General features: G+C 45.1%; 1 protein-coding gene across 1 annotated transcript in view; it reads left to right on the top strand.

Moving 5' to 3' along the window:
* IntS10 (integrator complex subunit 10) overlaps positions 1-6,107 on the top strand; it is a 63,559-nt gene extending 57,452 nt beyond the window's left edge. Inside the window, exons 18-20 of the mRNA XM_084606900.1 lie at positions 3,352-3,517; positions 4,295-4,391; positions 5,687-6,107. Of these exons, the coding sequence (XP_084463026.1) occupies positions 3,352-3,517; positions 4,295-4,391; positions 5,687-5,840 (417 nt within the window). The 3' untranslated portion in view covers positions 5,841-6,107. The remainder of the gene's footprint in view (positions 1-3,351; positions 3,518-4,294; positions 4,392-5,686) is intronic.
* The last annotated feature ends 4,798 nt before the right edge of the window (positions 6,108-10,905 follow it).

The raw sequence follows: 10,905 nt of genomic DNA on the forward strand, positions 1-10,905 counted from the left end.
TTATTTTGTGACAAGAAGGTTATGTGGCATGCTACCACTTGCATTTCAATTCCATTTTATTATGGGAACCAAAGTTTCATATTCTATTTAGTAGTTTATGTAAAACTTCCCGTGCACCTGTCTGCCTAAGACGAGCTTTTATAGTAAGGGTAGTGTATATAAAAAATATTACATTACTTAAAAGGTGCACTCAAGTGATTTCTCGAAAACATCAATCTCGCTTTTATTTTGTTTAGTGGGTTGTTGTGAATAAGAAGTGTTAGCCACAGACACCCACGGAAACCACAGCCACAGACATTAAACCCACGGAAATAAATCTGCGCCGTACTCGGTGCTTTCACAAGGATAAACCTCATCGCTTTGCGACGGCAAATGAAAATGTTACAGCAGTTGAACAACGTAGCCACCCAACGGCTCGCACCTTTTTTTGCACAACCTGTTCCGCGAACAGTCGAGACCTTTGACGACTTCATTGAGCTCGCCCTAGAAAGCATTTACTCTTTCTGAAAAAAGCAAAGATTAGAACATTGGAAGAAATTTTGTATAGGCCGGCTTTTTATATCATTTCACGACCTACTTTTCATAAATAGGGTGCCTAACATTTTGACATTTAGGTTTCTCCCTGTTCTCAGGTTTTATACCCAGCCCTCACCACAGTGATTATCTCCTGATCCACGAGGACATTAAGAGAAGGCAGACATTTGAATCTTTGGGTTACCGGATTGTCATTCCAAGTCTTCAGCCACTTGGCAGGAACGTTTGACTCTATCCGTGCATTTATTGGGCCTGTAGGCCGCTGGTACTGAAATTTCAGCAAGCAACGTGGTCATGAATGATTGAAATTTTGTCGGTGTATCTGTGTTTTTGGCAACCAGAAGTAGTTTTTCATCCTTATTGATTTTATCACTTGCCGTCGTGACATGCCAGTGCCTTGTGCAGAAACATCTGCCAAAATAGTGTAGTTTTATCTGCATTTAAAAAAAAATGGCTGAGGTCTAACCCCGCTAAACCTAGTTAGGCAAAGTGAAAGTGTCGTTTTGTTTGGCTTTGATTAGGTTAGGCTTAGCTTAGACACTGGCAGGCATGGTTTCACAGCAATTGCCTAGACTATGTAGTCAGTCAGCGACAAGAGGGAATATGTGATTCTTTATTTGGCGTCAAAGGTCAAGTAGTGGTGCCACCATAGGTCCATGGTTACGCTACATAGCCACACTGACCTGTGGCTCATTGAAGGTCAAACAGCCTGCTAGCTTGACCTTGGCTGATACATGGCATAGTTAAAGCTTAGGTCAAAGATCAAGTGACAGTACACCATAGTTGTACCATAGTTAAGTGGAGCCACACTGTGATCTTCAGGCTCGTTGAAGGCCAAGCAGCCTGCCAGATTGACCTTGGCTGATGCATGGCTTATTGATGCTTTCGCATGAACATACAGCATTGCTACCTTGCTGAAATATCCGCCCTAAGGTTCTTCAGCCCACTTGTTCACTGTATCGGCAGCCATGGCACAATTCTCACAAGTGATTGTCTTGCCAACAATTTTGTGATGTTCTTAGAGTCCTGAAGCCAACCGTAGCCACCATGGAATGATCAGAATCGAAGTTCTTTGCTTTTCCCTCAGTTAAGAGGGCAAGAACAGGAACGTTTTGGGGTTGAATGTCAAAGGACTGTTTGTACACAGCCACCTCAACATCTTCATATGCAGTTGTGCATACATACGTCTGGTACAGTGAGTACCAGGTCTCTTCTCTACTTTAGCCCGAGTGTCAGCCTTGTTCCTCAAAATGGTGCTCGGCACGCTCCTTAACTTGCATGACCATTTCCAGTTTCATGGATAAGGAGAGGTCCTGTCATTTGCAGCTGCCATCGTGTGCACATAGAGGCCACTTAGTTAACTTTAATTTTAGGTATGTGATGCACTGGAGCTCTAAGATGCATGTGCACAAGAGCAGCTATCTGTTGAGAAGGAGTGACATCCAATCGGGCAACCTGGGTGCAGTGCAGTGTATTTCGTTTTAACGAGATTGGCACAGTTTGTCGCTTGCACAAAATGGAAACTGTTGCTGACGTAGTCTGGGCATGTCTAGCGCTGCCAACTGCCATTCAAACACTGGTCAGCTGCTGAAGGTTGCTATGGCTGGGTTAAACATCCCACCATTGAAAGCAGGCTCATGTGTCTGTTAGTATAACTGGTGTGACATTACGGAACCAGTTAACTTGGGTGTTTCTGCTTAGCAGCTGGTATTCAAAATGGTCGAACCGGTGCACACTGCCAGCTCGAATTGTCGAGTAAAATTTGTTTTATAAATTACAGGACCGCAAACAGTCAATCAGTTATCTCTGATTCCAGGCTAACCGAATTCGAATTATCAAGGTTTTATATTGAGAGAGCAATTCTTCAAACGTCGGTCGTTTCGGCGAAGTGGCGCTGCGGGTGGGAGTGGGGCATCTAAATTTACTTCTGCATTATTTTATTTTTTTTATTTATTTAGAACATACTGCAGTCAATACAGACCAAGCAGGAGGGCAATACAGGGCTCAAGAAAATGCATTCCAGCGCCACCATTGGCAAGCAAAAGATATAAAACCAACAGGGTGCAGTGCAAATACATGATGGAAAAAAAGTGAACTAGCGAATAGTGAAGTAAAAAATCAACCCAAGGCTTTTCGTACACCGTATTCAAAAACTTTTACATTATTAGTGGAGAAAACATCTCTTGGAAGTGCATTCCACTGGGAGACAGTGCACAGAAAAAAAGAGTTCTTGAATCTGTTAGTACGGGCAAAGATTGGTTCCAGGTTGGGATGATGGGAGTGTCGGGTTTGACGACCCACACATCGATGAATGAACAATTGTGCATTGATATCAAGTTGGTGATTGCAGAGTCGATACAGAAACCGCAGTCTGGAAATCATTCTTCTAGTTTCTAATGTCCAATTTTGTTTTCACTGATTAGAGATGATGGTGAATCTAATCTGCCATATGCATTGAATATAAAACGAACTGCTTTTCTCTGTACCTTTTCTACTTTAGTTACGTCCTTTTTCAAGTACGGGTCCCACACCACACAAGCATACTCCAGCTGAGGTTTGATAAGTGTATTGTATGCTAGCAGTTCAACATGGGCAGGGGCCCATGCTTAGATTATTCTTGTGTATACGTGAAATAAGCCCAGTTCATTATCACAATATAAACGAAACTTTTGTTTACCTGCGATCGCTTCTGCACCTCAGTCACCTTAGCTGGTGCTGAAGGGTGTGCAATGCATCCAACTAATGAGCTAAGGTGTTTTAATTATTCATAGTTCTCTGTGCAGCAGCGTGTTTGCAACTTCAGCTGTTGTTTTGCAGGACAAAGTGCTGATGCAGTTCAGCCGAGATGACCTTGCCCTAGGTCACTTGATCGTGATGACCCAGTACGACTGGCCAGAGGAAGAGCCACTGTTCCGCAAGCTGCTCGAGGTCATCAAGAAGCAGGGCAGCTTCTGCTATGGCCTCTTCTTCAATTATCTCATCAGTGTCCTTTTTTTTGCGAGTCGACGGTGAACTGAATTTCGCAGCTTGTCTTGAGGCCTACATGCTGTAGCTCGATGTCTATGGCTTGGTATATAATTTGATACGCATCACCACGGAGGCTTGCCAGGCTTAGTTTTCATCTGCTGCGGTGGCTTTGTGGTTAAGACGCACGGCTGCTGAACCTAAGAACGCTTGTTCAATCCCGGCTGCGGCAACCGCTTTTCAGTAGAGACAGAGCGAGGCTCCCACTTACTGGGTGACTTAAGTGCACGTTGAAGAACCTTGGATAATAAAAATTTGCAGAGCTGTCCACTAGAGTCCTTCATAGCCTTAGTCACTTTGGAATGTTAAACACTATAAACCAAGCCAGGTTTAGTTTGCAATAGTAACTGAGTGCTGTACTTTCCTCATGTCTTCAGTCGAGAACGAACCTATTTTCTGTGCCCTAAGGTAGATGTAATACCTTTAGGTATAGTCGTTCTACTTGGTGAACACTAAGGGGCACAATAAAATAAGAAAAATGCCAAAAATTTCAACCTAACCATTCAATCTAAGGTTGAATGGCGACATGTCGAACACATCCTGGCGAGGGACTTTTGCGCTGAATATATGCCGGTGCCAGGACCTTTTCTGAAAGCACACTCAAAAGTGCATCAGTTCGTATGTTTCATGGGCAAACTGTTTGGCGGGGCCTTTAATTTTTCTCGGCAAACAAAATACGACTAGCAATTTTGTTTGGTTGTGTCAGTAGCCAGTTTCCTTAACTAAGCACTTACAGATGCTGACATGCTGGAGGAATTCATGTACATCACCACAAGCAATGGAGGGGGAGTCACACTGGATCTGTTGCCAACCTCAACTACTCAGGTTGGGAGGTGAGACTGCTTGTTGCCTACTCATCGAAAATTGCATCTACATGGAATATGTTTAATTATTTTGGAGGTCCTGATTGCTCAAATTAGCCAGTCAGTCCAGTTTATCTGTTTATCTGTGTGAAATGCCGAATCTGCTGGAAACAGCTGTGGCCCTAATTTTCAGCCAGGTTTTTCTGACCATCCGACGTGTCAGTCTGGATCCTAGCAAGAATAGTTGTGCTGACATGTTATGTGGCAGTGAGCCACGCTGCCTCTGAAGCTTCACTCCAACTTAATCCTTGTTTTTCTTTCTTTTTTTTTTTTTGTTTTGTTTTTGTCAATTTTATAGAAAGGCATCGAAAATGAAAACGAATATTTAATTTTCTGATTCATTCTGCTGCATTTTGCTTTATGTCTACATTTCTTTAGTAGCTCTCCTTTGCTGGATTGGACTGTAATCTTGAGACATAGTACGGAAGGTGGGGAGGTGGGCATGCCATCAAAGTGAACCTGAAACTAGTAGAGCTAGTGTGTTCGCTAACACCAAAGCAGCCGGGTTACTTTTGGCAGCACCTGAATGTGTGTGTGTGTGTGTGAAAAACTTTATTCGGAGGAAGCTTGAGGTAGCCGGGGCAACCTCACACAAACACTAGGTGGGCTCCTCATTACAGGAGCCCATTGGCGACCGCTACGGCTCGGGCTCGGTGGACCAGGGCCTTCTGGCTTGCCAGATCGGAGCATCCGAGCAGGGCTGCCTCCCAGTCCTCCCGGGTGGGGTTGGGTTTGGGGATGAGAGTGGCTGTTCAAAAATTATGTCTGTTCGTAAAAGGAGCTCTCACCCAGTAACACGTTTGCTTGTTTCCACTTAACTGCTGTATTTGTGACGCGCAGGATGCAGTTATGGCCAATTCGCAGTTTTGCGTGCTTTTTCTAGATGGAAGTTTATGGGATTTTTTTTTTTATTTCTTTTTTTCTCTCCCCCTTTTCAGTGCACTGATAAACAAAAAAAGGTACAGAATAGGGCATGCATATTTAAGGTTCAAATAAAGGATGTGCAAAAGGTACTGCTAGCAACATAGTGTTGTTTGCTGTTTCAGGGTGTTATTGGTAACTGCTGCAAGGAATAATTGATTGCAAAACAAAAAAGTGCATTCTTTAAATAGAAAAGGATAGAAGTGACAGGAATAGTGGCTCAGGTTGCTGAGGAAGAAACTCATGTTTGACTGGACAGTCACGAAATAAAATTGCGTGGTACGGACAAACACAAATTCTGGCATGCTTGGCCAAACCTGGTGTGTGGGTGCTGTTTACTGCAGGCAGAGGGCAGTGACACGAGGCGTGAACAAGGGCGCGAAAGAGGACCTCAGGCTGGCCATGGAGAAGCAGGTGGCACGATGTGACGATGACCTCGAGCAACTGCTTGTCACCTTCTTCAAGCAGGAAAGGGAGTTGCTCGAGCAGCAACTCTGAGCATAAAATCTGCTCTCAGCGTGGCATATCGATCACCTGGCAAAACAGACTAATTTATGGTGTCTTCTTTCGGGGCGCTTGATTGGAACATTGTAATCATCCTGCTACAGTGCGTAACAGTGTGAAAGATGAAAAAAGTGACAGCATTTCACCCTGTTTATCTTTCTCATCTTTGAGGGCGGGCCAGGTGGTGTTCATATGACTATATTGGCCAGGTAAAAATTATTCCTCCAGATCACAAATAAAAACGGAGACAGCCTGAAATAAGTGGTGATCTGTCACAGAGGTGCTGGTGTGAAAATATTTCAAATGTCAGCATCCGTTTCAGTCAGCAGGGGGCTTCTAAGCATGCCTGCCTTGATGGTGATTGCAACTGTTAGTCATGCAATCAAGGGGCATCATAATATACATTTTTTCTTTCAGATGCGATCTGACAAAGGCAAAACTGGGTCTAAAAAGGCTTTCAGTGAGCTGCCTGCAAGGTTCTGTTGTTGCTTTCGACCTGTTGGGTGTGTAAAGGCCCGTTCACACTTGCGACTCACAAAAGTTGTGCGACTATAGTGATCAAGAAGTGGCTATCGCAAATGGTCAAAAAACAACATTCGCAGACCAATTGATTTGGTTTTCCCGTCTTGCGAATAGCGATGAAGCTGGAGTGAATGGAAGTTAGTTTTAGATCCGACTTCCCGTTGTCGATGAACAGTCAAGACCTACAAGTCTCGTTCCGAACAAGACAAACTCGGGAAAGTGGTCCGCCGGTCACCTTCTTCGCAAGTGTGAACGTTGGTTGAGCTGACTGGCTCCCTGGTCACATGCAACAGCCGGTTGCACGCCCTCAGTGACTCGCAACTGTGAATGGGCCTTAAGACTGCAAAGGGAAACAAAGGAGGAAAGTTGAAGCCACATTTTTCCTCTTTGCCATGATAGGAGGGCAAGAATTTTTGCTCTTGAGTGTTGTTAATGTGCCTAATTGGCTAAGGCTTGCGTAAAAACACAAATGCCACGTCCTCCACATTTGTAGTGGCTGCAGGCAGGATCATTTTGTAATTACAAGCAGTGTTAAAAGGGCATAGGGAGAAAAAGTGCAGGCTTATCTCTCGCTGGCTTTGTCTAGTTTGTCATTTGTGCACTACTACCAGTCTGTCTCTCTGTGCTGTATTGCTTGTACTGGCTCACTCATAGGATTATTCTACAGATGTTTGAAGCATGGTACACTGGGACAAACCCCGCCGGGGTGGCGCAGTGGTTATGGCGCTCGACTACTGTTCCCAAGGATGCGGGATCGAATCCCGGCCTCGGCGGCCGCTTTTCTATGGAGGTGAAAAGCAAGGCGCTCGTGTGCTGTGCGATGTCAGTGCGCGTTAAAGAACCCCAGGCGGTCGAAATTTCCGGAGCCCTCCACTACGGCATCTCTCATAGCCTGAGTCGCTTTGGGACGTTAAACCCCACAAGCCAACCAACACTTGGACGAAAAAAAGGATTATTTCTTACTAAAAATAAGGAGTAGAACACTTTCGCTTTTGAGTTTGCACTTAAAAGACCATTTCGTATGGTCTTGCTTTGGTTTAAGTGCATGACAAAGTAAAGTAAAAATCAACACATAATGTTGTTATCTTGCTAGATAGCTCATTTCATGTTCCACTAGAAGTTGTAGTGACTAGCAGAGCAGCAGTCACTCACTGTAGTTTGCTGTTGCCTGACTGGACCATATTTATTTGTGTGTTCTCCCGTTACAGCTTAAAAAATCATGAAGTGTTATTTAGGACCACTATAATACATATTGGAAATGAAGATAAGCTTAAGTAAATGTAATCAGGTAACACGTACGAGAGGTTTCACATAGACTGGCAGGAAATGTGAGATATCATGCAGTAATCACAGTGGATATTGCAGAAGGCAAATAAAACTACAGGTACATACTGCAGTGTCACTATTTGTCGAGGCGTAAACATACACTCTCTCCATTATGGCTTGCGGCTGCATTTTTCGGGCAAGTGTCTAAAGAGGCACTGGACACGTGCACTAAATTTTCTGATGCTAGCAGGGTCAATCAAAATTAAGTCTACCAAAACCAAATTATTACAACTTTATGTTCGAATTAAGGCAAACATCATTAGTAAGGAGCATTAAGAGAATCCAACATCAGAGTAAGGAACATGCTGAATATAGCACTTCAGTGCAAAAGCACTACTTCATGGGGTAAATCAGGAAAACGGGAGGTATGTACGAAGTCTCGACCTTTGATCTTTGAGGATGCCTCTGGCAGATGGTAGTTGGCAGGTGACATGGCCAGGCACCAGTTGGTCCATGGTTTCTGTGACATCACGAGACATGTCATGGCTGAATTCGCAGGTACTGGCAGCTCGGCCTTTGCTATTGAGATGGGAAGGTGAGATCAGAATCCAGCTTTCCAGGACCCTTTTGTCCCAGGTTAGACATACTACACCTAAGCCACGCAGACATGTCTGTATGCCCTGGTTAAAGCTGGGCTTTATATTTCTCACTTTTGGCATCTTGGGCAGTGTACACCACGATTACACCTCACAAGTGTGGTTTTGGCAGGTGACGATAAAGCAGATTATTCGGCAGTTTTTGTGGCATCAAATGTCCTAAAGTTACTGTGTTTGCTTACTCTGAGCCTTCGTGTGACGTCAGCAGGGATTCATGTGTCCAATGGTTTGACCGTATAAGCTTGCGGGGTGAAGCCGATGAATTCAGTCTGCTTTGAAATAAATAGAAAGCCTGGACGTTCGCAGTAGTTGTCGGAGGCTGGGACGCATGTTTCCAAACTTTAAACAGTATGGTGATGATGATGATAATGATTTGAGGCTGCACTCTGTAACGGGTGGACACTAAACTGCGTGGTGTAGGAGGTCACCTGCGCCGCCTAGTGGAAAAAAGAATGCGCGACACAGGCAGGAATACAATTAGCAGCCCCAGGTATTGTTGCTTCTGTGTAACAGTAGGCTAGTGCTCTGCTTTTGAACACATATGGCAGCAGTTGAAATTCTACTTTCGCTTGTGCTTTTACTTTTTTTTTTATTTTGCACCACGGAAGTCATTGCCCATTTATTCATAAGGGTGGGTTTGCTAGGTGACTGCTTCACAGAAACAACAGGGCTTGGGGCTTGTTACTGTGTGTTCTTGCCCATCCTCATAGATGTTCAGTTTTGCACCAGGTGGCGCAGTTGACCTGTACTTAGGTCTTAGGAGACTTTTTTTGGAGGTTGTGTCGTGCGCGCCACGTCACCCTCGTTGCTGATGGTGTATTCTCTGTTTTATTTGCTTTTGAGCTCACAGCTCTAACTCTGGATATGGCACCGTAGTATGATAAAAAATTGCTTAGCGTGCTTTTTTTTGTTTCTTTTTATTTCATGGCTTAATAAAGTTAGGGCTTAATGGTAAGTCAACGCCGCTGGGGCTAGCCTGCCACCGAATTTTTATTTGTTGTAGGCTGTCATTGCACCCGCCACCGCTTAGGTGGTGGACGACGGCTGTTGCGGCGCGCGTCTTTCTCTCCCTCTTCTTTTTCTTCTCTGCTTCTGTCCGCACGAGGCAGCGGAGGTGGCTCAGCTACAGAGCCAGTAGCAGGCCCGTGCATTTTCTTTTCCTTCTTCCTACAGTCGCAACAGCAGCACGGCACACGGCCGCCACTTCGTTTCACCTCCATCGAAAAGCAGCCGCTGGCGGTCGGGATCGAACCCTGGTACTCCGGCACAATTTCCGTTAGGCTTTAGAGAAAGGAAGGCGCCGTACACATTTGGGCGAACACCACGAACCGTGGGCACCCACACTTAATTAGGTCAAGGTCACTTGAAGGCCAAATTTAGTTTCACACTATACCTAGCGTTGGTGTAAATTGGTTTATAAGAAAGGAAAGGTGCAGTATCTGTCAAGATCATCATCATCATCAGCCTGATTATACCCACTGCAGGGCAAAGGCCTCTCCCATATTTCTCCACTTAACCCGGTTCTGTGCTAGCTGCATCCACTTGACCCCTGCGAACTTCTTAATCTCATCCGCCCACCTAACTTTCTGCCGCCCCCTGCTACGTTTTCCTTCCCTTGGAATCCAGTTTGTTACCCCCAGCGACCATCGGTTATCCTCTCTTCGCACTACATGTCCTGCCCATGTCCATTTCTTCTTAATTTCCACTAGAATGTCGGTAACTTGAGTTATTTCTCTGACCCACTCTGCACGATTTCTATCTCTTAATGTTACCCCTACCATTTTTCGTTCCATAGCCCTCTGGGTTGTCCTCAACTTAAGTAGAACTCTCTTGGTTAGCCTCCACGTTTCAGCCCCATAGGTGAGTACAGGCAAGATGCAACTGTTGTATACTTTCCTCTTGAGCGATACCGGTAAGCTGCTAGTCATAATCTGCGAGTGCTTGCCAAATGCTCTCCATCCCAATCTTATTCTTGTTATTTCCTTTTCATGGTCTGGATCTGCGGTTACTACCTGTCCTAAGTAGACATATTCGCCTACTACTTCCAGTATTTCGCTACCTAATGTAAACTGCTGTTCCTTTAAGGTGAAAACTTGCCGCTGACGGCTCGAAACGCTTTCGCTTCAAAACACGGCCACGATAAATTAAGGTGTCAGATATGGGCAAAAAGACCCCTTTAAGAAACGTGGCAAACGTGTGGAAAAAGGGGGTTGCACTGAGGCGATGCAAAAGTAGAACAACCTCCGCTGCCTCGGGCGGACAAGAGAATGTTGTGGCTGTAGGAAGAAGGAAAAGAAAATGCACGGGCCTGCTACTGGCTCTGTAGCTGAGCCACCTCCGCTGCCTAGTGCGGACAGAAGAGAAAATAGAGAAGAAAAGAGGGAGAGAAAGACGCGCGCCGCAACAACAGCCGTCGTCCACCACCGAAACTATAGTGCCTAGTATATTCGAGGCATTATACCGAAACGGTGGCGGGTGCAATGACGGCCTACAACATCAAAATCGGTGGCTGGCTATAGCCTCGCCGCAAGCGGCGTTGACCTACTGTCCCAGCGCCGTAGTACCAGGAACTGCCACCCTTTTCCACCTCTCACCAGATTCGGACAGAAGAGAAA

Source organism: Amblyomma maculatum, chromosome 6, assembly GCF_055883805.1.
Source record: "Amblyomma maculatum isolate TAMU_Amacu chromosome 6, ASM5588380v1, whole genome shotgun sequence".
In the NCBI taxonomy this organism is placed as follows: Eukaryota; Metazoa; Arthropoda; class Arachnida; order Ixodida; family Ixodidae; genus Amblyomma; species Amblyomma maculatum.